The sequence below is a fragment of the Leptosomus discolor genome, chromosome 3, assembly GCF_034619465.1.
Source record: "Leptosomus discolor isolate bLepDis1 chromosome 3, bLepDis1.hap2, whole genome shotgun sequence".
NCBI lineage: Eukaryota > Metazoa > Chordata > Aves > Leptosomiformes > Leptosomidae > Leptosomus > Leptosomus discolor.
In genome coordinates, this window is record NC_141393.1 from 41,591,253 (window position 1) to 41,618,878 (window position 27,626).

The 27,626-nt window shown below is 40.4% G+C and overlaps 1 protein-coding gene across 1 annotated transcript; it reads left to right on the forward strand.

Annotated features, from left to right (window-relative positions):
* Positions 1-29: 29 nt before the first annotated feature.
* Positions 30-26,090, forward strand: TMEM87A (transmembrane protein 87A). Its single transcript, XM_086462152.1, has 20 exons — positions 30-164; positions 1,297-1,354; positions 5,253-5,350; positions 6,241-6,357; positions 8,040-8,093; positions 8,191-8,244; positions 10,689-10,836; positions 11,556-11,617; positions 13,566-13,749; positions 14,603-14,702; positions 15,461-15,554; positions 16,077-16,148; positions 17,847-17,955; positions 19,098-19,156; positions 19,413-19,516; positions 19,862-19,935; positions 21,268-21,329; positions 22,505-22,560; positions 23,857-23,887; positions 24,237-26,090. Exons 1-20 carry the CDS (start codon positions 30-32, stop codon positions 24,276-24,278), a joined length of 1,713 nt encoding a protein of 570 aa, XP_086318278.1. The 3' UTR covers positions 24,279-26,090.
* The last annotated feature ends 1,536 nt before the right edge of the window (positions 26,091-27,626 follow it).

The following is a 27,626-nucleotide window of genomic DNA, read 5'->3' on the forward strand; positions in this document are numbered from 1 at the left end:
CAGCGCGGCGGCGGCCTCTGTGCGGCGGGATGGCGGCGGAGCCGCGTTCCGGGGGGTGGCGGCGGCGGCCTGAGGCCGTCCTGCTGCGGCTGCTGGCGGTGTTGCTGCTGGCGGGCGTGGCGGGCGCCGGGCAGCGCTCCAAATGGCGGCTCCCAGTGCTCATGGTGAGTGCGGGGAGGGCGGCCGGGGCGCCGCGCAAGGGGCTCTCAGCCACGCAGCCGCCGGGCCGGCTGGCTGTGGCGGCGGTTCGAGCGTACGTATGCGCGGCGGGGGTAGGAGGCCGCCGTTGCTGCTGCTGCTCTGCTCGTCCTCCGTGGCGGGAGGTGGGGGTATGGAGTGAGGGGTGGGGGGCGAGGGGCGGCCGGGGGGGGGGCGGGGGGGCGGGGGCGCGGCCTGTTCTGTCCCGCTCCTCTGCCATCCGGCCGGCGGCGTCCGTGCCCGGGCCGCGCCTGTGTGGAGTCTGAGCGCAGCCGGGGCTGGTGCGAGGGCGCGGGGCCGCGGCGCCCCTCCTGTTCCTCTGCCGGGCTTGAGCCCCCTTTGGCGGGTCGGGGTTGCGACGTGGGGAGGGAAGGCTTATGCGGGAAACGGTCTCGATGGGTGGCGGAGGGAACGTGGTCCCTGTGAAGTCCGTGGGGAGCGAGGCAATCTCCCCGGCTGGGGCCCGGCCTCGGTGGGGCCTGTGCGGGGAGAGGGCGCCCCGCGCCCCCCGTGCGGCGGGGCTGGCGGCCGCCACAGTCGGGCTGCGCTGTGGCCTGGCGTGGGGAGAGCTGGGCGCCTGAAATGCTGAACTGAGAGAGATGTGGGCCTCTGGGGAGGTGAAGGGATTTCCAGCACTTCTGTTATACCGTGGGTATTTGAAGTTGTGTGGAGAAAAGCTGTTTTACCTCACATTAAACCTACCTTTACCAGGCTGTGGAAGGGCTGTGAGGCTCTTGAGCTTCAGGAACAAAATCAAAGGATCACAGTGAACACTCCAGTTGGTTCTTAGAACGGACTTTTTTTGTGTTGTGTAGTCCAGACCTCCTCATCAGCAACAAAATGCTAATCATTTCAACAGGTGTCGATGGAAGTTGATTCAGTTTTGCAGAACGAAAAGCCTCAAACCTCTTAAGCCATCTTTAAGAGTAGATTGAAGGGGTGGTGAAGCATGACTGGAAAATCCAGTAAGGCTGGCTTCTGCTCTGGCGTCCACTTTCATTGCTGTATTGACTTAAAACTCAGAGTGGAAGATGATGTTTACTTAAGCTCGGTGACATTAAGCCTACTAATATATCTTCTTGTTTTGTTCCTTTGCAGGGGAAGAAGTTTAACTTCGGGAAGATTCTCTTCAGCAACACCACCATTTTCCTGAGATGTAAGTGACTACAAGGGATTAACCTGCTCTCTCTGCTGCTTGACACCCCCGCCCCCACTTTAACATTTGGGACTCAGAACACTGTGAAGTATTCAACTGCACTGGTTGTAGTGACAGCTAATCCAGTACTGGATGAAAGCCATAGCTCTGATATGGTTGGATGTGCTAACAGCCTTGAAGCTTCCCAGTTGTGATTTGGTTAGGCTCCAGCAGAAATGAATGGTTCTGTTCAGGCCCTCTGTGGAGAGGGCAAGATGGGCAATGGGAGCACCACTTTGTTTCAGATAGCGGGTAATCAGGCATGGGATGTGCTGAGCGCTAGCATGAGGTATGCTTTCCTTATTTAAGATGTGCTGAATTCCTCCACCTGGGAGATCTGATGCTGACTGGGACAGGGGCTATTTGTATTGCAGCATGACTGATGCCAGTGTGCAGGAGGCAGTGCTATTTGAGGCCCTATTCCTTTTTAGCTGGATGATTCTGGGAGTGGGAAGGGAATGTCATTGCACACTATGGCAGAGCTCTCCCGAGAGCTGTTTTCTCCTCCTGATCACAGTGTGCGTGTGCGCTACAGAGCAAACATGTTTGCGGCCTTCCTGTTTGTTCTTTCCATTTATTGCTTGTTGCTGATCTGGCCAGGGCTATGGGTTATGTAGGTTACTGCTCAAAGGAGAGTTGCTGTAAAATACCTTCTTGTCTGTGAACATGAAGATTGCAATTAGATGGCAATGAGATGATGTGGGTGACTCGTAGAAGTGACTAGCTGATTTGGAAAGGCTTGAAATCTTTCCCATGCACCTTGAGCACCTTAAGGGGTTGTTTGCGCCAGTTCTTACCATGTTGGGGGGCCGCAAGGGGGGGCAACTGTTTGATCTCCAGCTGCCAATTCACAGGTACAGTGCCTGTGAATGCCTTCTGCACTTGTGCCACACGAGGAGATAAAAGTCACTTTAGAGACAAGTAGTGGCATCTGTGCCTTTGTCACTTCAAGACTTTGTTGCTGCAGTGATAGTGCTCTTTTTTTAACTGAGAAAATTAAAGTACCATGAGGATTAGCTGGTGCTTCTTGATGAAATTTGCATATTGCTGTGCTTTGTTATGTTTAGTACTTACTGTATTGATTTTCAGGTTTATTTTCTGTCTTCAGGTTTAATACCTGCTCTTCTTGGGACAGTGTTTCAAAGGGAGTTTGCTTAAGTGCCTCCATTAATCCCTCATGAATCTGAAATAGGAGGCTAGTATTAGAGCAGTTATTAGTGAAGGTCCATTGTGTGAGATTAAGGTTTTCTCACTTGTCAAGTGTAGCTCAAATGCTGAGTTAGCGAGACAATTGCAAGTGTGCTGCTGCAGGATCAAAATGTAGAAATCTGATGCTTGTGGAAAAGGAGGAGGGGTTTGAAAGGGCATTTGGAGCTTTGGTAGGTGTTAGGCTTTCTTGTCTAAAGATTGAAGAAATAGTGTACTTGTACTAATGTGGCATCCAAGATGTGGGCCGCTGTAGTGAAGTGTGTGTGGTAAGTCTAATCATGAGATGTACAGCTGAAATAACCAAGAGAAGGAAGGAAGTAAGGCACAGAGAAAACAAAATCTGTTTTTCACAAGACGGGTTTGTGGCAGATCTGGCAGTAAGAATTCAATCCCCTGGCTTCTGATGTGGGCTTCAACTACACTGTGCTGTCAGCCCTTAAACAAGCATTAAGCCTTAAAAGTCTTTAGTGAAGACACCTGCTGTACATATGAGTGTGATTAGAAGGTTTATGTGGATTTAGATAATGAATCACTGAAAGAGGAAGGAACAAAGGCTAGGAACTTAATGTCAGTTTCTCTGCTGAAATGATACTGAAACTGCATCTGATACTGGGAAGCTTCAGAGTTACATGTTGTTTCTTTCCTGCCTGTGTCTGTGTGGAAATTGTTCTTTTGTTTGCTGTCTGTTGCCTCTTCCACCTGACCCTTCTTGTCTAACATAATTGCTTGTGGGTTCACGTTTTTGGTGAGCACCTGCATCTCCTCCTCTTATCACCACCTGCTTTTTCTTTCTCCTTCTTGGTTTTTAATTCTTTTCTGTGTGTGTGTAGTGGTGGTGTATTGGTGTCTGATGCTTTCTGCTTCTGACCCAGAAGACTGCTGCTGGTGTTTAGTATTGTCAATAATGAATTTATTTTTATCTAGTACTTAAGTGCTGTTCTGGAAGGCATCTGGTTTCCTGTCTAGGATCATGGTAGAAATCCCACTCTGTAAATGAGTACGAAGACTGCATTTGAGTTGAGTGTTGCTGGCTTTGTTTGCAGGCTGAGGAACCTAGATTTCTGTGAATTCAATAAATGCCATGGATGCCTTTTCTGTCTTTTAGAGTCCTTTCTTGTCAAGGTTTCTGTAATTTTGATGTTTGCAGCTATTGGTGGATTGTTCTATTTGCAACCTGTTTTACCTTTACTTGGTGTTACTGCTGAACATAGAGTTTCAATAATCTTACTTATTTTTAATAGGCAAGAAGGTATTTAAAAGGCATTTTTAAATCCCTCCTATTTTTTGGTAGCACTTTTTTGATATGTTCCTCATTTGATCAATTTTATCAGAAGAGCCTTTGTCTTCTAAGAATTTGGCGTCTACCCATGTCACTGCAGTGCTTGTGTTGCCTCTCAGTTTTTATTTTGCCCTGTGCAACCTCTAGGGCTACGTGGAGAATGTATGCCTTGTTTTCATGCTTACCAGAAAGTGTCATAAGGAAATTTATTTTTCAGTGATTGCATTCCAATTTTTTTTTTTCTAATCTTTGTTATTAGAGACTAAGTTGTTGAGTTTTTAGCTCTACATGTACTTGCTTTAGTAGTTATGTGGTTTAAAGTGGGATTAGTCAGTTAAGACTCCATGGCAGGGTATTTTTTCTAATTTCATTCTTTACCTGCGGTGGTCAATATGGAAACATTCATTAAAAGCTCTGTACATGTAACAAATTTGTAGGTGGCTAATCTGAGATGAATGTTGCTTGTAAAGGTGTGAGGACTTCTTAGTCACTAGAAACACGCTGTCAACTCGAAAGAGTTTTGCCATCTGTTGGCTGGCAAAACCCAAACATAATCGTCTAAATGGCTCTTCCAAGACTCTGAGTAATCACTGCTCATTTTGTTTATGGGTGAAGCTTACCTTCTTAATGTCAAATTCTCTTCATCAGGCTTTAGTTTCAGAATGAGATTTGAAACACAAAAAAATCACACAGTCTTCCCTGAGTGGGAGGGAGGGGGAAGTCTTGTGTTTCACTTTTCATGCCTTTTGTTCTCTACTAAATCAAAGTGGAAAGTTGTCTTGCTGGTTTAGGTCGCATTGCAGCTGTGACAGTGAGCTAGTGTATAGATGGCTTGTTTGTCTTTTGGGAGTGGGGAGGTGGATGTTGACGTGCAAAATCTTACCTTTTTTATTTATTTTCTTGGTGATGATATTGGTATACTTGAATTATCTGTGCCCTCAGTATTAACCTGTTCCTGGTGCTTTCTAGCTGCTATGTGTCCCACGTATCTTGGAAAGGGCAATCCTCTTGTGTATTGTAGTTCCTGGGAGTTACTGCTGTTCTCCTCTTGTTTGGTGTCAGCAGTTGCTGAAAAATCCCTGGTTGTCTTCAAGAGCTGAAGATAATTTGGAAACTTTTTGTTCTCAACAGCATTGTGTAACATTATAATGGAATTCTGTTTTCCATGTGCTTCTTTCTTTCACTGAACGGTAATGAATTACATGAGGAAAATGTTTTTTTCTATTGCTTTGCTTTCAGTTTCATGTTTAAAATAAATTTACTTACTGTGGTTTGGCACAGAGTGGGAGAAAAAACATGGCAAGTAGAGGGTGTCTTACATGTTCTTACCTGTTTTGTTTTGGTTTTTTTGTTTTGTTTTGTTTTTTTCAGTTGAAGGGGATGAAAAAACTTGTGATCCGTCCCAAAGTTACAATGTTACTTGGTACTTAAGATACTCTGACTGCTACAATGAAGTCTTCAACTTTGGGGTAAGAATTGTGAGGAAGAAACATGGGTTATGATTTTTAGGGGTAAGCAGGTCTGGGGGTGAGGGATTTGGAGGTGTCTTGATTGCATCCTTATTGCTTCTTGGGCTTAAAAGACACGCTCCTTCATTGGAAGATAACAAATTTGTGGATCATTGGGAATGGAATGGAAAGGAAAGGAATTGACCCATAGCTTGCTGGAATTACTGACTTTTTTGGGTTTTGGGTAAGGTGGAAGTGTTTGTCAGAATTCTTCTAAACCCAGAGCTTAAATAAGTGCGTTGACTCTAAACTGAAGTGTGTGAGTTTATGGTGGGTGAAAATATTATTTACAACAATGCTTAATAACAACAAATATAAAAATGTTAATATTTTCATGTTTAGTCTAAATTATTTTCTTTATGGATGCGCATTGCAAGTATTAGCAATTTAACAAGATGTATGGCGTTTCTACCAAACGTGGTAGAACAAAACTGTGGTTTATACTGTGTAACACCTTTTCCATGTTTACTTAAAATATTATGACGCGTTGTAACTACTAACCTGACACAGTACTGAGGTCTTTAATATAATAATGTAGTTTGATTGTGTAGGCTGAAGTTTATGCTGCTGCAGCTCCACTGCTGGAATATTGGGATTTCTTGGTTTTTTAAATAGGGCATTAATTCTTACTCATTCTTAACTCTTACGCCTGTATGGGGTCTTTTTGGCCCCCATTTTTTGACCTTCATTTGTGTAGTCTTGTGTGGTCTTGATGGCCTTTATCCTATTGAATTCTGTTCAAGAGTGTGTGCAGAGGGAAGTATGGTGCTCTCCAGGTCTTGTAGCTGCCTGCTGAAATAAACCATTTGATACATTGGCTGCTGACCTAAGTTCTGTTTGGTGTTCGGCAGGATGAACAGGCAGACTACTATTTTGGGGCTACGTCTGAAGAGCATCCGGGTTGGTCGGGATACTATGCCACGGCTTCCCTTCTCTTTCCAAATTGCTCTGAGCTCTTCAGGCCTCAGGTATGGGTAGAAACTTCACAGTTTGCTCTGTTCTCTCATGCAATATACAGAGAAGGTAGTAGCTCCTGTTAGATGTGTTAGCATCCTATGTAAGTATCATTGGAGGTTGGGAGATACTTGTTTTTATCTGTTTATGACAACCAAACTGCAATGGTGATTTTGTAATTTTGCTTTACTTCTGGCTTGCTATTCAACATCTGGCCCATCATGGGGCAGGGGGGAAAACCAAACCACTGTAAAGGTCAGTGGTTCTTTTTGGTTTTGGTTCTGTGTTCTGAATGCGTTTCACTTAGAAGGCTACTGCTAGTTGAGCAGAAGTGTGATCCTCTGGCAGCAGAGTGAAGCTCCTACTAAATTTGGGTTGATAAAGGACCGGCATTTTTTGCTCAGATAATGTTAATTTATAATAATGAAAATGAAAGTGTGTTGAAAAATGGGTTACTTAAGCACTGATAGCAGGTGAAAAATGAAAAATAAGTAGTACTAAAATGTGTTTGGAAAAAAAAAAACCAACAAATAAAAGAGAGAAGACAATGCAAAACAGCATCGGGAAGTAATATGCAAACACAGGCTCTACACCAGCTGTATATCACCAGGCGAAGCTGTGAGATCATACTAATGACGGTATCAGCGTAACATACTGTCTTTCTTTAATGGTGTGCTTAAGAATTTGAGGCAAATTGTGCAGTGTTGCATCTGTATTCAGCCATTCCTGATTTAGACAAAGGGTTGTGGTTAGACAATACTGGGAAACGTCTCATAACTATTGAACCTAGTGTTATGGTTTTGAGTTGTTTTTGTTTTCTAAGTAAAAAGATGTGCCTAAAAGGTGATTTGAAAAGGGTTTTTAATAATCTGTTTGCATGCCTCTTAATTCCTTTGATGTATGAAGATGGCTTGAAAGCTTTTGTAAAATAAAATACTCTGTATGCTGCCTGCTTATGTTTAATAATATGAGAGGTGTCAGTTCTACTTTTACTTGGTTTTATAGAAGAGATCTTGTGGGTTTAGCTGTGTAATGTGAACTCAGGCATCTTACCTAAATGTTCAGGTTGGTGAAACTGGGGTTTTAAAAGGCTTTAGGTGACTTTTCCTCCAATTCCTTTGAAAAGTCTATTGAAATTTTACAAAAGATATTCCTCTTGGATACTAATTTCTGAAGCTTCACAGAAATGTCTCCTTTTGATTGTTCAGCTTTTTTTTATTGTGGTATAGCAGCTTTGCTAGATAACAAGTCACCATAGTTTGGGAGAGTTGGCAAAATCTGGATCTCTAATAGGCACCCACTCATCTAGGGACTTTTTTTGTGTAGATAGACCAAGGCAGAAATCTCAAAATCCTGCTTCTGTCTGTGTAGGTTTCCTCTAGTAACAGAGATACCCAACAGATTCATATTTGAAACATAAACTTAACTTCACTACTGTCATGTCTGTGGGTCTAGTTCTAAAAATAGACACCTGTTGTCTGAGGGCAGGAAAAGCAACTCTCAAATGACAAAATATTAATCAAATTATTCAAGACTCCCTCCACAAATGGACATTTATTTGATTTAGAAAAATGAAAGCTCTCTAATACAGCTGTTCAGAGTCCTTCCTTATAATCTAGTTTACTGGTAGCTGTTCTGGTAATATCATGTTAATACAAAATGCCTGTAAATGCTATACGTTTCTTATTTCTTGCAGATTTTCTACAAAGAATTTGTTCATCCGGAGCCCCTCTCACCTGAGAAACAAGAGGTAAATTTTTTTTTTTTTCCCTTCTATTGAGTGAGTGTAAGCGTGTAAGAGAAGGTTTTGGCATATTGATTTATCCATTTTTCTGTTTTTCTTTAAGGGCTTAAAAGATAAGGAGAGTGGAAGAAATCACACAATGGTGGCAGATAAAACTGTATGTATATTGAATTTAAACATGACTTGGAATCAACCAGTCTTAATTTGTTGGGTCTTTTGTTGTGTGGTTTGTTTGGGTTTTTTTTAATTTATGTTTCTTTGTGTAAGAAATTACTGTTAGCATTTATAGGGATGGTGCGATTCTCTCTTTTTTTGACACCTGGATTATTTTTTCAGCTTGAAACTAGGTAGCGCTGTGTGGAAAAAAAACAGAAAACAGTAACAGAAACAGAGTGACTTCTTCTATATGTGAAATATAGAATTCGGACCATTCAAACTGATGGTATAAATTAAAAAACAAATTTATTTTTTTCATAGTAGCTTAAAGTAATCGTTGCTATGATCTGTTTTGTGTGGTGACTAATACTTATAGGTTTAATCTTTAACTGGTTAGTCTTTTAAAACATTGTACCTGACAAGTTGAGTGATTACTTTTGATTTTCAAAGCCGTTAGTATTTTTATTATATATTATGTTCAAACCTTAACCAGGAACGATTGTCAAAATATCTTCAAATTGAATGTCCTGCATTCCAACAAAGAAAATATATTTGACTCACTGTGTACTTACAAGTCCATTTTTCTTAAAGCTGAAACATAAATAGCTGTGTGTGCAATTGTGAAATAAGGAATCAATGCAGCAAGAGATGGAGATATTTTAAAAGCAAAAATGGTGTATAAAAATATATCCATTTTCTTTTGAGTTTACTGTGTTTTTAACTAAGTCCTCTTAATTTCAGTCAATATCATTGTAAACTTTTTTTTTCCTTTTTTTGGATAAACAAAATTCTGTTGGCTTTAGGTCTTATAGTCAGGAGGTTTCTTAAAAGAAATGCACACTGTTAATACTGACATTCTCTTGGAGAGGCTGTTATAAAAAAAGTCTTTGTGGTAGTTCTGCAGTGGTCATGTGAGTGGCATACATGTAGATAGTTTTAACCTTAAAGCTCTTGCAGTTTCTGAGATGGCTAGAACGTCTTCAGTTGAGGAATTAACGGTTTTATATGCTGGAACTCGGAAATCTCTGATTTGTCTTTTTGGTGCAAACATTTATCTTGGCAAGTTTCCTGTTAGTTCATTGGCAGGGTTTGTGCCTTATAGGTATGAGAACTGTTGCAGGGGTGGTAGTAGTAGAAATTTTCTGTGGAAATTTTGTACTTCTTGGCTACTCTTCTATCTTAAACTGTAAAATTCAGCCTTCACCAGGGAGCTGAGTTATATGTAGCTCTGCTGTTGCCAAACAATTGAGTTCAGTGGGAAAGAAGTATCTCTGTGGTGGTCCTGGTGTGTCTAGAGTGAAAACAAGGAATAGGATGCTTTGCTGAATTCTTTGTAGCTTTTGCAGTGCCTTTGAGATAACTCTTGCCAGTATTAAATTTGCAAATAAGCCCTGATCACCTGTGAGGTCTTTGAGGATTCTTCTGGGTTCAGACAACTAAATTTTAAGCATTATGTCTAACACATTTATCACAGTTTGAGGCTGGGCCGGCCACTAACGAATGACAGATGCTCTCTACTAACCCCTCTCCCCTCCCAAAAGGGAAAAGGAGAGAGAACAAGGGAGAGAGACTTTACGGTTTGGAAAAGAAAACTAAAACCGCTTTAATGGAACAATAACAATAAAAGAAAAGATAATAAGAAGAATAAGGAAAAAAAATGAAATATATACAGTATGTACAAATATATACAAAACCAATACCGAACCCAACTCCCCCCCACCCTGATGACAATACGTCACCACCACACTGCAGGGCTGGCACTGGGGCAGTCCCAGGCTGGACTCGGCAGCAGACAGGGACGGGATGCAGGAGCTGGACTCAGGCACTGGATTCAGGGATGCACGGATCAGTCCTCCTCAGATGTCGGCCATCGAAGAAGAGCGAAGGGCAGCGAAGGGGCGAGACCCTCGTGATCTCTCAGCTTTATACTGAATATGATGTCTATGGGATGGAATACTCTGTTGATCAGGTTTGGGTCACCTGTCCAGTTCGCTCCTCCCTGTAGGTGCGACTCTTTTCACTCCTGGCACCCCAACACGGAGTACAAAATTTAGCAGTGACCTTGGTCGCCATAAGAACAAGTATAAGCAAGGGCCTCTCTGCATACCATTCCTTGGTACGAACTATAAACACCAGGCCTTATCACTGCTAGGAGCAGTCACTGTCTGGAAAAACATGCTGCTGTTTAAGAAAGTGCTGGTAGTTAGAGGAGACTTAACTGAAAAGTTAAAGCACTAAAACAGAATTAGTTCTGATTTAGCCCAAACCAGGACACACATTGTTTTAAAATATACATATCAAGTATTTATTAACAAGTTTTAGGCCTGGGAAGAGATGAACTGTGTTTTTACGTGGAAGGTATCACCCATGTATGAAGAGTCTAGTTCTGTCTTTTTCGCATCTTCTTGATCAAGCCCTGACTACATGCTGACATTTTATTTTCAGGCAATGAATGCTGTTATCAAAACTTGGCGAGATGGGCCATATATATTTATTGTGCAAATTGGAATTACAACTGCAAAGGATTCTACTACCAATGTTAAAATAACGGAGAAAACAACACCTTCCTCGTATCAAAATAAGCCCTTTACAAGTAAGATAGCTGCTTATACAGTAAGCTAAAAATACAGTGCCGTTTGTTATGTATACCAGTCTGAGTGTATTCTGAGGTACTTTTAATAGATACTCTATGGATCAATTTCATAAGACACTATCTTTCACTTCACATAGATATATTACTTACTACAACTCTTTCTTATCATAAGAAAATGTGATTGTTACTGTCTTGAAGATCCGAAGGCTGTTGATCTGTCTGTCAGTTTAATGATGGAAGTAAAGACGAATCCCAAGCAGTTTAATTTGGAGGCTTGGTGTTGTGTTTCAAAAATTTCCAGACCAACACAGTGATTTATATTAATAAGCTCAAATCACGTAGAATACGAAGATCATAATTGTCACCTTGAAATTATGTTCCAGTATATCTAACAGTGTGTTGATAACCTATCCAAACTTTAGAGAAGTTTGAAAATCCCCTTAAAAAGTTAACTTGTGTGTGTTCCTGAACTTTCCTGTTACACATGAATCTCCAGCACAAGTTACTTTTAAGTGGTGCCGTGAGTTACTCTCATGTAATGGAGTGTGTAATTTTAATTGCATGCTTTTAGCTGAGTCTGTTACCAGTCTTAACTTTCTTTGATTAAAGTGCAAGTTAGATTTAAAAGCTATGTGGGGATTTGGAATTTCCTCATGGTTGAGTAAAAATCAGTTAAGTGCTTTATCCTGGCTTCTTCAACTTGGATTGTCTTTTGACAGTGACAGTAGAACTGAAGGGGCCGTATGAGTATCTCTCGCTTGCAGACTATCCTCTGATGATTGTAAGTAAAACAGCTTTTCTTTGACCTATAAACTTGTCTGTTGATTTGAATCTCAAATAAATACTCTCCTTCCATACTTTAGGAAGCACAAAGACAGTGTTCTCAGAAAAAGTAAATGAGCGGAGGGTTTTTTTTGTTTGGGCTTTTTTTTTTTGTACTAAATACAGGGTAGGGAAAATGGACATAGATTTCAGATGTTTGCATATGCTACTAATGTTGTCCTTCTCTGGATTGTTTGACTTGAAGCCTGTCAATCTGCAGTTCCAGAAGTTATCAGTATCATTCATTAGCTCTAAACTGAGCAGTTCTAATGATGCTGTTTTTCTCCTTGGCTCTTTTCTTAGAAAACTTGCTATTCTATTCTTTTGTTTACAGCTACCCTTTCATTTGTCACTGCTTGCTTTGTTCTTTTACAGCTTAATCTTTCTTCTTCCACCAGCTGTCTTACACCCCATGAGGAGGTCCTTAATACTACCCAACAGTGAAAGCGTAACTGAACTACAAGGAGCTAATCCCCTTTTTCTTCAAAGGAGTAGTTGACTTGGTTGCTAGTTGCCTCTGTCGAGGAGCCTAAGGAAATAAAAGAACTTAAATATTTATGTAGCGGGGGATCAATACCAAGTGAGGGCTCTAGCCTAGCTGCATTGGCAAGAGTGGCCTGTAAATAGGAGAGCCTGATGGCACTTCTGAAACATGTTTTACTTTCTGCAGAAGTAAAAAGCCTCCAGCAGAACTATTGACATGTAGTTCACTGGTGTGAATATCCCCATGTGGCAGGTCCAGAAAAAGGTCTCTGTCTAAATGCTTCTGTAATGGAGTATCTGACTGTGAACCGCATTACAATATTCAAATTTGAATATTCAGATTGTTTCAAATGCCATTTGAACCGCATGGATTAGTCAGACATAAAAATCTGTAAGGACAAGCAAGCTGTTCTCCTGAGGAAGGTGTTTCCAGTCTGTGAAAGTTTCAATAGATTGTGCAGCTAACTTCAATGCTTGCTTGATTTAAAAAAAATCTACCTTCTGCAAGAGGAGGCTGCTTGTATTATTACTGTCCTACACTTTGGCTAAGTACTTCCTGCTGTTCATTTAATGTCTAACTCTCTCCTTCTTATCCCTCTTAATCTCAGTGTCTTTTTTGAAAACTTAACTTGCTTTGGTATGGTGCTGTCATTTAGAAAATTCAGCACTGAGTAGTATTGTCTAGCTTATGGTTTGCTGTAGGAGACTTGTACCCTGAAAGTCCTTCTGAAGCAAGTAACACTGGACTGAAAAATTCTAAAAAATGCAAAATGATAATATTTAAATGAGTATCTGGGGGTTTTTTTCAATTCCAGATTTTTGGCTGACCTAAAGCTTGGTCAAAAGCTGAGTTTGCTGGAAATTAACTTTTGAGAGAAGTTGTCAAATTATTTGAACAGAGGGATTGCAACCATCAGTTGCTTATCTCTGTTCTGGGGAATGGTTTGTAATGATGACTTGTAGGTTTCTTTGCAGAGTACTGTAAATGTACGATGAAGTTAGTAATAGTTGTGTAATAATGTAATGTAACTATAAAGTAGTATGTGAGAAGGGGCAGGGTTCTAGTACTTGATGGTTTGCCTGAGCTCTTATCTGAGGTTTTCAAGGCTAGTAGCACTTGATATCTTCTTTAGAGAAATTGCCTGTGAATAAATTGGCAGGCTGCTCTTCAAGAGTGATATTGCTCAGAAATTCAATTACTCTGATTCCCTTTGTTGGCAGTGAGAAATTAGACTGTCACTGTGAAAGAATCCAGAGAAGACAAATGAAGCAATGCTTGTTTCTAGTCACTTTCGTATATATGAACTTCAAATATTGCTCTACTCAGAGAGAAAATAGAGTTGTCTTACAGCTGGGGAATGGAAACAAGGAAATGATTTTTCTGGGTCTAAGGTTCCTGTTTCTTCCTTCTTTTTGTGTAATAGTTTTTCATGGTGATGTGTATTGTGTACGTATTCTTCGGAGTTCTATGGCTTGCATGGTCAGCCTGTTACTGGCGGGATCTCCTGAGGATCCAGTTCTGGATTGGTGCTGTTATCTTCCTGGGAATGCTCGAGAAAGCAGTTTTCTATGCAGAGTTCCAGAATATTCGCTACACGGGGGAGTCTGGTAGGTAGCAACTGCAGCTTGCCGTTTAATGGATGGGGCATAGCACTAATGGCTTATGCGAAATTGGGGTGACAGATGCTTATTAAGTATATGATTACTTGAGGATTGTTTCAAAACAAGGAACAGAGAAACAGAGTTTCTGCATTTTTTTATATGTTGTAAATATGATGATCTGTGTTCCTCTAAAGCTAAAACACTGTTGCTTTCTCTGACTCCTGAGTGTAGTGTCTTAGAGATGCAAAATGCTAGATTGTGGAGAGTATTCGCTGGAGTGCTGGCTTGAAGTTTAAAATAGGACTTCCTTAGTGTAGATTGTAATTAATTTCTGACAATTGGTACTGACCTTGGAAAGAGACTTTGGAACTCCTTGTTCAACATGATGGCGTTGCAGATGACTTGTGGTATTCAGCCCGTACCTGATAATCCATCTGAAGTGATTCTCTCCACATAGAACTTTGGACCTCTGGTTTTAAGTTTTTAGGATGGATGCCTACAAGTGAAACTCTGCAAGTAGAACTTCGTTATGACTTTGTTAATTTGCCACACCCATTGTAGAGAAGGCTTTGTTGGTTGGTTGGAAGATCATCCAGGCTGATCTTACGGATAAACGTTTTAAGAATCATTTACTCGCCACTTTCTATGGAAGTAAAATTTTTCAGTAGCCTTTCTCATGCTAAGTGATCTATCTTTTCTGAAAGCTTGCTCCAGATGTAGGTAATAAAAAGATTATACCTTTAATAGCTTTCTTTCTGAAAATAATTATGTCTGCTCTTGTACTACAATTGCATGCAGTAGTTAATAAAACAGAAATTATATTTTAATAACCTAGCTTCCTCCTCTTTGCTTTTGGTAGTTCAAGGAGCAGTCATACTGGCAGAACTGCTTTCTGCTGTGAAGCGCTCATTGGCTCGAACTCTGGTCATCATAGTCAGCCTGGGATATGGGATAGTCAAGTGAGTAATTCTGTTACAGGTTTGTTGTGTTCTATTAAAAGGCTTTTCACTGTTGTTTTTTAATAACTTAGGGCAGTATTCATCTCCCTGTACTTTGCTACTTAAAAGGTAGGTGCTTTAGTTAAGTATTGTGAAGGTCTAGACTTCTTCACTAGTCAACAGACACATACAATTCCATATGGTGATTACTCTTCCCACCCCCTTCTGTGTATCACTGTGTGGTAAGTTTCTGAGTCACTGTTGAGATACTCCACTGACCGGAATGGGAGCTTTATATGCCTGCTTTCTGGGCGAGGAGGAGCTTCTAGAAATGGGGGATGTCAAGAATCACTGGTAGGGGAGAGGATCTGCTTTAGGAGGCTTCTGCTGCCAAGGTTGCTGCTCATCTGTCTGTCCCCAGCTGTATCTGATGATAAAACAACATGCTGTCTGGTAGTGGAAACTTTTAGCAGGTGTGAGTGGGCTGGGGGAACTGGTGAAGAAGAGGTGGGCTGAGACTTCTTGAAATGATTGTAAAAAGCTAAACAGGTTAACTAGGAAACAGGACTTACTAGTCTCTTCCTTAGTCATATCATACCATAAGACAAAATTAATAGTAGCTTTGAGCAGTATAATAAAATTATTTCTGGATCTAGAAGTGGCTTGTCACAAAGACCTTTTATTCACATGCTTCATGCCTTGTGTTAGACTCAAGTTGATATGACTTCACTTTTTTCTCTCCACTTAATCTAAATTTCACTTTTTTTTTTTCCCTACAGGCCTCGCCTTGGGGTTACTCTTCACAAAGTAGTTATGGCTGGAGCCCTTTATCTATTATTTTCAGGCATGGAAGGTGTTCTTAGAGTCACAGGGGTCAGTAATAAATTCTTGAATTTTCCCATATGCCACAGATGCTATTGGCTTTATGTACTTAGATGCTGAGGGAGAGTCCTAGGGCTGTGCTGAAAGAAGGGAACAGAGACAATGAAGTGGTTAAACTTTGAGACTGTGTATATGGATTATTGACAGTTATTTTAAGTTTGATGTCTTCTCTATTTATCAGGATGTAGTTCTGTGTATTTTGAAATAATTCTAAAAGTTTTCTGATTAGTCAGGTTTCAGACACTATATTCTGCCTGGACCCATGTGTCTAATACTTTGGATTAGGAAGGACTAGTTGGAGACACAAATGTACAGCTTGGGTCACCTGGCTACTAGTCTAAAAAAAAAAACCCACCACCACTCCAATTTCAGAGGCTGTACCTGGGGAAGTGCATGTGAGTGCTGCTGCTGTTTGCTTCATTAAGTGTGTCTTGGAATGTAGATTTCTTTTGATCTGTTTTTGATGTTTTGGGTTAAGGTATTTAACCTGTCATATATTTGGTATTTTTTCAGTTTTTCTATGACACTGTGGCTCTGATAGCAAACTTGGCCCTGTCCATGATTGATGCCTGTATTATTTTGTGGATATCCTTTCATAAACTGCAGAATGTTACAAGCTTATTCACAGCTTATTATTTGTCTTATACATAAAAGGTGATTTGCTTGTTTCAGTTGTGACTTTGATAGTTTTTGATGTACACACAAAGGCAATTTTTGCCACTTTCAGTCAAATTTGTGGTTGTCAGTGGAGCATTCAGTTCATCTATGGATGGTGTAAAAGATTTCTTTACTACATGTCTAACAAGCTGATTGCTAGTTTTCTGTAATGGAAGTGACCAGAGCACATCATCACAGCAATTGCCTCAGCAGAGGCTCCTTTTAGTGGTGCTGGATTGTCTTAATCTGGAAAACTACTTCTCGCCTTGCTGGTGGAGAAGTGGCAATGTGGTATTGTCAGTTCCCCTCTGTGCATTGGGCTAAAGGTTTGGTTCGAACCCTCTGCTTCTGTAGTAAAACTCAGAAGCATTGTGGTGGAGTATTTGTGGTTTCTCATAAAGTAGCCTGACCCTTCTCACTTCTTCTGTACCTTGTTTCCTTTTCAGTTTTTTCTTACTGGCTCTTTCTTTGTCTCCAGGCCCAGAATGATCTTGCCTCCTTGGCTTTCATTCCCCTGGCTTTCCTAGATACTGCCCTGTGCTGGTGGATATCCTTCACTATTTTACTTGGTGGGGTGTGTTTTCTTTCAAATTTGTGGGTTTTTTTTTGGGGGGGGGAGTCTTTTTGGCTGAACTTTTTTTTTAAATCAGCTTCAAGTATGCGTTCTTTCTACTTCTGGTAAAGTTAGTAGCACCTCTGTAATTGAGTGTTCAGGTAAGCTTCTGCTACAGCCAGTGTAGGGAAAACTAGGTAACCAGTAGTCAATCTGTGGTAAAGCAGCTCCTGAACATAGACTAATTAAGTCTGTCTGTTATCAGTCTCCGATTGTTGAAGTATGAAATTAATTTGTTCTAGTGTAGCACTGTAACAGTACCATAGCAGTAGCCTTTGGAGAACAGACTCAGTTTCTGGTTTGGGGAGAAGGTTGCTTAGCGACATCAAACCTAAAGTTCTTTTTGTAAAAATTTGAACTCATCTTGAAGTAGGTGACAAAATGGGGCGGTGTTAACTTTTTGGTGTCTTGACATATTACGTCCAAACAACCATAACCTGGTGTGACTTCAGCAACTGCTGGCAAATGCTGAACTTGAAGATATGTATAAAAAAAAATCCCTATAAAGTGTTTTTAGTGAAAGTCAATCACAAACCTCTCTTTAGAATGTGAATAGCTTGCTGATCAGCTGCGACAACCCCAGCTCTCTCCTACTGTGATGTCTCTCCAAAACACTTTTTAGTGTTTTGCCACTATGGAAATAAAATGGTAGGCAAAAGACACTTTTATGCACTAATTCGATTTTTAACTCTCTTCTAGTCCAGACTTGATTTTTTCCATTTATCAGAATTACATCTGACACTTTTCTGGAGCAATGGGCTGTAGTTCGTAATAGATGCTTGGATACCATCTTTGTGTGATGAGTTCTAGGTGTAGATGACTGTATAACGTGAAAAGGATGGATCCTGCTCTTTGGTACCTTTGCCATAGGATGAACTTTTCTTCTACTGAGTCTGGCCTACCTTTTTGAAGGGCTAAGTGTGTGGGTGGGAGGGCTGTTGATCATAAGACATGTGTTTTCCTAAGTCTGTGACCAGCTTGTCCCTTCAGAGGCTTTCCTTGACTTTTCATACATATTCATCAGCTTAACTCAAACAATGAAACTGCTAAAACTTCGAAGGAATGTTGTGAAACTGTCTTTGTATCGGCACTTCACCAACACCCTCATCTTGGCAGTAGCAGGTAAGCAGAAAATTATGTTAACCAGATAGAGCACTTGCCATTTCCATATATGGCTCGATTTGATCACTACAGTAGACTTTTAAGTTTGGTGAACTTCCTGTAAATGCAACCAAACTACTTGGTAATTTCTAACACTTGACCTGTTAGAATAGTGGGTCTACACCAAGTGTTATGTTGATACTTCAGAGGCAGTGGATTATTAGTCCTGATGTTAATAAGATCAGTAGTTCTATGAAGCTCATCTAACAGAGCACTTTCATCCCTCTTAAAGCTGCCAGGGGCAAAAGATTAGTATCCTGCGCTGTTAACTTCACGGAGGTAGTTTTTGCCAAAATCACAGTATCACTGTGTACTATGGGATTTTTAAGATGTCTGAAGACCACAGTGATTCTTGGAAAACCAATATTCTTAGTATTATAATATAACACCTTCTGTATTCTGGAAGAATACATATTCAGTTTCTCTTTCCATTTGTAGTAGTGGTGAACTGAACTTCAAGAATAAATCTGGTGCTTCCAGGTGCTCAGCTCCTCATCTGTTTGGAAATGCTATCCATACAATGAGCAGAAAACTGAGGACTGTGCTTTTTTGTTTAAAAAAACCAAACAAGCGCATTCCTTTTAATCAACAGGTCTGATTAAATTGCTTTCAGCATCTGGTTCCTAGTCATCATAGAACACATTAGTGGTGGGAAGTCTCATCTTCTAAAACTGGTGAGAGCGTAGTTTTTAGCATCGGAACTCTTGTGGGTCAAGATCTGAATGCTTAGGCGTTCAGGCATGTCAGGCAGTTCAGTTACTTCAAGGAAGGCTTTGTCAACTTTGTCAACCATGGTTTGGAGGCTAGATAAAAGTAGTATAAGAACAGTGACTAGGGATTAGGAGCTGGCTAAATACTTCATACTTAATTTATGCCTTGTGTCTTGGCATAACCAAGAGCAAAATATACTGGTTTGCACCTAAATTACTGTATAAGGTCAGCACAATAAATAAGTCTCTTGTTTTCTAAAACTAGTTAATTGGATTCCAAGAATTCGCTATTAAGGTCTCTGTCCTTTGTTTGGGAAACACAGTCCTGTTAATAGTATATTTGGATTAGCATATTTTGTAGTAATAAGCAACTTGTTTGTTTTAATATTGCAGCGTCTATTGTATTTATCATCTGGACCACCATGAAGTTCAGGCTGGTGGACTGTCAGTCGGTGAGTTTAGGTTGAATGCTTTCTGCAGTTGCTGCCTCTCGATAAGTTTATATTTTGCAGTGTAAAATGGGAGATTGGGCACTCTGGGACAGATTTTTCTGTGGATTATGCCTAGAGTGATATACCACATACTAAAATTCTCACTGCTGTGGGTAACAAATCTCTTTGTCAGATGCCTGTACTTCACCCTGGGAAAGAGTTCAGGAATCTCTTTCTTCATGACTTTCTGTATCTGTGCTGCTGTTTCCTGTGACAGGACTGGCAGGAGCTATGGGTGGATGATGCCATCTGGCGTTTATTGTTTTCAATGATCCTTTTTGTCATCATGATTCTCTGGAGACCCTCTGCTAACAACCAAAGGTTCAGCTTTTCTTGCCTCTTTCTAAAATACTGGGTTTTTGGGAATGTTTGTTTATCCAAAGTACTACAGGTGGGTGATTATTTGCTGTATACATAAGGATACTAAGCAATGTGTGTAGGGGCTTGAGGAAAAGTGAGTGTAGGAAGTCACATACATAAAATTCAATCTGTTCCTGATGGTGAACTTCTGTAAAAAGAAGTGACTTAAACTTTGTTAGTTTAGCGTAGGTCTTAAACTCAGTGAACTACACAGAATAATCCAGTCATGTGAATGTTGGGGTAATGAATCTCTTGGGTGGCAAGAGATACTGTTCTAAGATAGCTTTCATTCTTTCCCTCCTAAAGGTTTGCTTTTTCACCACTGTCTGAAGAGGAGGATGATGATGAGCAGAAAGAGCCAATGTTAAAGGAAAGTTTTGGTAAGAGAAAAAAGTGGGGGTTTTCTACCTAATTTTGGTGTTGAAGAGACACTTCCTTGGAGGGAGGACTCTTGTTCTCTGGTAAAAAGTTTATTACTGCTGTAAAAGCAGAGTCAATGCCTCCCTGTTGCCATTGATTTATGCAGTTCTAGAGGAAACATTGGCTTTATGTTTAGTGTTTACATTGTCTGTTTAATTCTGGGGTTTTCAGAACACACTGCTACTGTTGTGGTTGCTTTACCACGTCCACTGGACTTTGTGTTATTAAATATGTCAATTCATAGGTTTGGTTCCAGTCATGCTGACAAGGATCTCTCAGATATTGTTGCTGGGCAGTGGTTTGGTTTGAAGTTCTCTTTTAAAATCCATTTTAAGGATTTTCACTTATCTGTTCTCTGAACTCTGCAGTCGTCTTCATTTTCTATATTAGGGCCTAGTACAGGAATGTCCAATGTAAACATATGGATGAGTACGTTTACGTATTTGTGAAATTACATATGAATAAAAGCGTCCTGCTCTATAACACTAGGTTGCTGCTTTCTCTCCACTCACTCCCCTCCTACTATAAAACTCTCTCTCTTCTCTGCCTCCCATCTCCCTGCTGTGCCTGTTGTCACACTGCTGTTTCTAAGTTGTGTAAAAGGTAGGGTGACATACCCACTGCTGCGGTCTGTGTCTGTCCACAAATCAGTTCTACTGGGATGTATCAGCGCTGTTTGACTGGTTTAGGAACTGAAGAGGGGTGTATAATCCCTTAGGTGCCTTTGCCAAATCAGCTATATCTGACTGTCTGCCACGCTGGGAGATGCATGTTGCCTCTCAGCTTTTAAGTCAACCAAGTGTCTGGTCAGCATTCAGTAGGTAAAATAAATTTGGGGGAGTTGCATATGTCTCAGAATGATGGATGTTGGGGAGGACTTCTGGAGGCCGTCCTGTCTAAACCCCCTCCTCAAGCAGGGTCACCTACAACAGGTTGCCCAGGACTGTGTCCAAATGGCTTTTGAGTATCTCCAGGGGGGGAGATTCTACAGCCTCTCTGGGCAACTATGTCTTTGAGTTCTATGCTGATGCCGTCTGGCTTAATAAAAAGGACTAGAAATTGATATTTCTGAGGTAAAATTGCAAAATTCAGGAAAAACTAGGTGCTTCACCTGTCAGGAAAAATATTACAAACGTTTCAAAGGGAAAGCATTGTCTTAATGATTAACTTGTGTGTCTTTGTCTCTTTGGGTTTGATGAAATACTCTGAATGAACACTCAACGCTTTCACTTACAGTCTATGAACAATTATAGTTCAGTTCTCCCAGTCTTTTTTGCTTCTTTTGTCTTCAGAGGGAATGAAAATGAGAAGTACCAAGCAAGAACCAAATGGGAATGTAAAAGCAAACAAAGCTGTGAGTATGCCTTCCCTGCCTCAAAGGATACAGATCCATCTCTATTGTTTGGTTGCCCCCGAGTAGTAGCTCACATCTGTGCAGTGTTCAGCCTGTAAATGTGAGTTTCCTGGTTTGCTTCAGAGTGGGAGTGAGTCAAAGTATCATATGTTTACTTCTGAAAAGAAAGTAAATACAGGTTTTTCATCTAATTTCCTGTAAGTGCAATGGCAGCTTTAGAATTCGGTCTGTTCCTCAGGAATGTTCGCACAATCCAGTATAGGTAGAACTGTGTAATACTATATTCTGATAATGAATAATACCTTATTTTAACAAGTTCGTCAGGCTGAGAGGGAGGCCGAGCCATATTTTAAATAAATTGTTTTCTGATTTTGAAATTGTGATTCATTACTCAAGCGGGATGATGTGGATATTATTGTGTAGCTACCTAAATAGTTTGGGTGGAACATTTTTAATATATTTGTATTTTTTCCATGTGACTTATAAGCAGAGGTGGTTTCACATTCAGCTAGGAGGTAGAAAATGTGTCTCGGAAACTTTTCATGCATAAATTTAAAAGTGGAAAGAACCTGTAGGAATTCATTATAATAGCAGTAATATTTTTGTCATTAACATTATTTTACTGAAAGGTTGGTTGCAACTGTGTATTACTTATTTGAGGATAACATGAAAATCAAACTTTTCTGTTTTGGGGCTGGGGCAGATCAGGAAGGGTCAGTTAGTTCTCCCAACTTCAAAATGAGCATGCTTGTGTTGTGAGTTAGAGAATGTTCATCAGGTAAGAAATGAGAAATCCTGCCAAAACAGTTTAACTCACCTTTGCAAAATCTAGCTTGTTTTTACAAGAATTTTTCATCTATGACATCTTCCAAGTAATCTTTTGTGGGAGACCAAACTAGATTATGTCAATAACTGGTGTCTTGAGGGCCTGCTCTTCCTAGTCACCGTTGACAGAGTTGACAGTAAGTTATAGATGGGTTTTTGTCTTTTTTTTTTTTTCTTTCTTCCTTGGGACGTGTTTTTTCTAATCCAGAAATCAAGTTGAAGGTGGGGTTTTTTTTGGACTGACATTGTAAATTGTTTTTCATCAAGGAGGCTGAGAAGAAAAAGGCTTGCATGTGACAGCATTTTGGGAAAACTGACTTTTATTTTCCATTTAATTTTTGTACTTGTAGCAGGAGGATGACCTGAAGTGGGTAGAGGAGAATGTTCCTTCGTCGGTGACAGATGTGTGAGTATTTTCATAATAATAAATTATTATTTATTATTACACAATAAAAGCAGGTTCCTTGGACACCGGAACAGAAATGCATTAGAATGCCTTGTAACTTGTATGCTGCACTTACATGAGCAGATGCTGAGTTCAGGCTGGAATTGGCCTCTGACTTCTTAGCATGGCTCCACTTGGCTTTATGGAGGCTGTCAGACTTGGAGGTCATGTCACTTGAACACGTGCTGCGTAAGGAACACTGTCTCGGGCTGTGGAATCACAGACTGTTTGCACTTCACTGAAGTAAAAATGAACTAAATAAATCCAGAAAACAAAGAACAAACAAACCCTCTCTTTCTGTTTTAGTGCTCTGAAAAGTCCTTTGAGTATCTTGCCGGGTGTAAACCACTGAATAGCGTCATTTAGTTTTCAGCTTTATTTGGGATGTCTGTTCAGTCATTTTTATGCTTCCAGCAATATAGTCAGCTACATAGGTAGTGCAGTATCTATTCTGGTTTTGATAACTTTTACATCCTAAAAATGTCAGTGTGTTTGGCTACATTTTTCATAGCAAAACAGAAGTTCACAGATTAATTATGTTCACAAATCTGAACAGGTAATTTTGGCAGAGGCTCTAGATTTAAGTACAAAACTGCTTGAAGTTAAAGACAAGAAATCAGGTGAAGCTTCAAGAGGATGAAAAAGTGTGTTTTCTCAATTGAAATTGTTTTTCCCAGTTCTAGTACTTAATTTTTTCAAGAATGATAGGATTTCTTAAGAAACAAGGACTAGAGTGCTATAAGCTAGGAAATGGCACTTTGAGGTAGTCTCCTGCAAGGTTTTGTGTTCTTGAAAGTATGATGAGGGTTGTGAAGAGATGAGATCCCAATAGATCGGAGGTCTGCTGTAGCTGAAAAGGTTGTGGTACCAGTGTAACTTGTTTGATTTCTGGGATTGTTTTTACAGTATGGTCTGATAGTGTAAATGTCTTCAGTATAGTTCAGCAGTGTTCCTGTAAGAATGATGCGGCTTATTTGATGGCAACTTGGGAATTGTTCTGTTGGTAATAAGAAGCTTAAAAAAACAAAAGCATTTTAAAATTGTGAAGGTCATTGGGGATACTCCTTGGGGTCTTCCTCTTTTGCCTGTGTCTTCCTCTAATTTCTATCTGTTTAATTGAAAAGTCCATCTTCATTATTGCTCCTCTGTGCCCTAAATAGCTTAAGGTGCAACATAAGGCTGAAAATTGTTGTCAATAATACGTTCCAGTATGTGCTCTAATTCTCTTAATTTTTATTTCCCCCACCACAACTGCAGTGCTCTTCCAGCTCTTCTGGATTCAGATGAGGTCAGTAAACAAATCTTCAGTTCAAATTAGTCTTCTGACATGTCAAAGGAGTCATGAATCAGCTGTTAAGGACTTGGCTTGTTAGAACTGGCCTGTCTGATCTTCCCAGCGCAGCAGTAAAATACTACAAGGCAGGGAAGGATAGTGGGGGACAAACCCAATGATACAACTTCTTAGAATACAAACATGTATTCTAAAAGAAGTGGTGTTTCTGCTGTGTAAGTTGGACTCCTGACTTAAAATGAATATGAGTGTGTACTTGTTGTGAATGTGCAAAGCATACCACCTTATTTCTGATTAATGTAAACCTACTGGGGGAAATGACAACATTGGGTATTTTATTTTCCAGGAAAGAATGATTACACACTTTGAAAGGTCCAAAATGGAATGAAGGAGTAGCTTTTTGCTATTGGAAGTGGAGACAGCTCTTTTGAAGTTGCTTGGTGGAGCAAGTGCATCCTCGTGATTTGTTTCTTGATCTCAGCCTTGGAAGTTTGATGCTTTCTTGTCATGAAGGCATCTTGCTGTGGAAGAAGTTCGCAAGGACATTGTAAACCTTTTGGAAATTTGAATTTACAAAGTTGCTGCAAGTTTGGATTTTTAAGCAATTTAAATGTGTACTATTCCAGCACCTTCTGTAACTTTTCAAATATTTAATCTGTGAAACTAAAATTCCTAATGTCTGCTTGAGGAGTTTATATTTCAATGTTAAAGTTGACACTTAGAGGTGAGCTGCCTGTACCTTTTGGGGGGGAGGGTTGGGGACAGATAGAAATAAGCACTGAAGAAACAACAGACCCGTTCTCTAGTAGATAATGGCTTACTGCTGTTGTATGTCATGTGTCCAACACAAATGAGAGGTTTTTAGAGAGAAGCTCCTGTTAATGAAGAAAATGAAGATGCCAGAAAGGAAATATTTGGAAAAGTTACAGTGATATGAGTTTTTAACAAAATCAAGTGCAATTTTATTCATAACACTGTGTAAGAAAGATTTTCTATTTTAAATGCCATTGACTTATAGGTAACAGCTGCATATAGAGCTAACACTTGCTGTTGTGGCACATCTCATTGCCGGCAATGTGGTGAATGCCTGGAAAAATGACTTGCCCCTACTTTCCATGTATTGCATGATTTAATTTAAAAAAAAAATAAAATCAAAACCAAACATCAGCCAACCCCCTCCTGCAGTGCTCCACAAGTGCTTGACTACTCATGTTAAGCAGATATTAACTAGAGGTTTCAACTGAACTCTTCTCCCTGCACACATAACGTCTGCCACCAAGAAGTCAGCGCTCTCTAGGAGAAGATGGCATTGCTTTCTAGAGGGTGCAAGCACTGCTTACCTTACTTGAAAGAGGCTTTAATGGGAGTCCACAGTGCTGGGATAGTTCTGTTCCCAGTGTTTGTTTAGAATTGCCTCCCATGTAAGTGATTTGATGATGGGCTTTCCTGTCCCAATTGGTCCCTTTGGCCAAGAGGTACTCTTGAGATCACTGTGTTTCAAAGTTGCAGGTTTCTATTCTATATAATTGCTTTTGGTTTCTCCTTTTCAAATGAAAAAGAGCTTTTGAACAGTGTTTTGTTTTTATTCTACGCTTGGCTGTAGAGGCTTCACTTGCAATAACTTTCCCATGGAAACCCATTGTGCACTATATGACAAAAGCTCTAATTTGGGTTCATAACAGTTACAACTGATAATTCCAGGCAAGCAGCAGCACAGCTGGACTTGTAGGGAGCTGATGTGGCTGCTGCTGGAATGGCATAGGGAGTCGACTTTTCTGGTTTTTCACTCATAGCCATGTCAGCAGAAGTGAACATGTGCCTGTACTTCATTCATTCCTCTGTAAGGTCTGGTAGCTTAGCTCTAGTTCATCTTTATTGGCAATTTATGCTGAAACGTGGCACTTTACTGTAGAGTAGCTGAGGAACACTTGCATAGTATCTTCTGCTAGCTGTGCCGGGGCCAGCAAACTCTCAGTGGATGGGTGGAGAAAAAAGCTGTGGCTGCAACACCTCAGTCTGCCTCTGTAAGAGTTGCTGGAGCTCTTCTGCCATCCCTTTTAGGCCATGGGTAGAATCTTTAGTTAGAAAACAGTCCTAATTTGCTATGCTTAATTGGTATAGATGAAAAAACTATTACCTCCATGTCCTTTTGGGGAGAGGAAATTTTGTGAAATAAAGCTATGTGAAACTTGCTATTTAATGGGGGTTTTTTGTAGGGTTTTTTTTTTTAAGTCCTATTGTTTTGAGTTGTTTGGTTTTGGGGTTTTTTGGAGATGAATAGGGAAAAATGTTCTCTACTGGAAGCACAATGGAAGTTTGTATGTACTATTTAATAAAAGCTAGGCAAAGAGTAGAAAGCTTTACATTGTGTCCTTCCACTTTCTTACTTGCCTGTTCTCTCATGTGAGAAAGTGTTAACATCTTCACAAAGCTCCCCCACTTTTCTTTAACTCTTTATTGCATGGTATTTATAATGTGGTTATTCCAAATAGCTCTTTTTTTTTTTTTTCTTAAGCTTGACCATAGAGTGCAAGTCTGTTATTTGGAAAACTAATATAGATAGGGCAAATCATAAATTTCTGAGCAAAAGTGAAAGATCTAAACCACTTCCCTAATTGCATTCAGAGTTTAATAATAATAAAGACTAAAATAAATGTAGCAGTGCGGTCCTTTCAGCCTACAACTGCAGTGGTCTTGGGCAGTCCTCTCTGCCTTCCACCCTTCCATCCTTGTAGTAACTTCCATCAGTATTTGAAGTTGTCCTGAAGGCTTGTTGCTCCCTTGGTTAGCTGTTCTTAGTTTTCTGCTTGTTTGGCAGAGTTTCTGTCTCCTTGGAAGGTAGCATCTGCTCCCTAGCATGCAGCAGGGGTGTGCTGTGACTTCCTTGTTTGCAGTCTTACGGAGAGCTTGTGTCAGAGCCCAGTTCCCACAGTATCTTGTGAGCTATGGCACATGAACAGTCACTGCCGCAATTACGCTTGCGGGAGAGGTGGCCAAAAGCAGTAGATGAGCTGTGGGTGAGGAGTGAAGGGTATGTGTGCAAGGGAGTTGCAGCAACGTGGCCTCTCCCCTGACAGCACATTCAGTTGGATGTGTTGCTTCTACAAAGATCTTTGCCTCGCCTGAGTCCTGGTTTTGCTCCTAAAGATGTGTGGGCTCCATGGCTTGTCAGGAAAGATTCACCAGCAAGCTAGCTTGCCAGCATGCATGAAACCAGAAGTCCTGCAGGATTGTTCCCTTTAGTTATGTAGACAGGGAAGACTTAATTCAGATTTATACCCAGTCTTTGAAACTGGGTATTGTAATTTTAATATAAACCATACAGACTACTATGAAGACTTGGTGAGCAGGCGGGAGAAAACGCATCTACACTTGGGTCTGAGATCTGCAGAAGTTTTTAGTGACTGGAGTGGTGTGTAGAAGCTGAACTTTAGGAAATTTGGCTGCTGACTTTACCTTCAACAAGCTGTTCCTAACTGAGATAATGCTTTGCTTGCAGAAAAAATAAATGTTGCCAGGAATTCAAATATAGAGGGAGGTTTTTAGAATTCTTTTGCCTGATTAGTTCTGTGTGTGTGGATTTGTTTATTTGTGAGAAGTAGCTGTGATATTACAGACACAATTGTAGCATGTGCATGCCAGGCAGAAAACTGAAAACAGAGTAATAGTGAGGAAGACGATGTTGTTGGCCAGCTTTGCGTTAGAGTGACAAGATGTTCTTGCTAGAAGCCCCGAA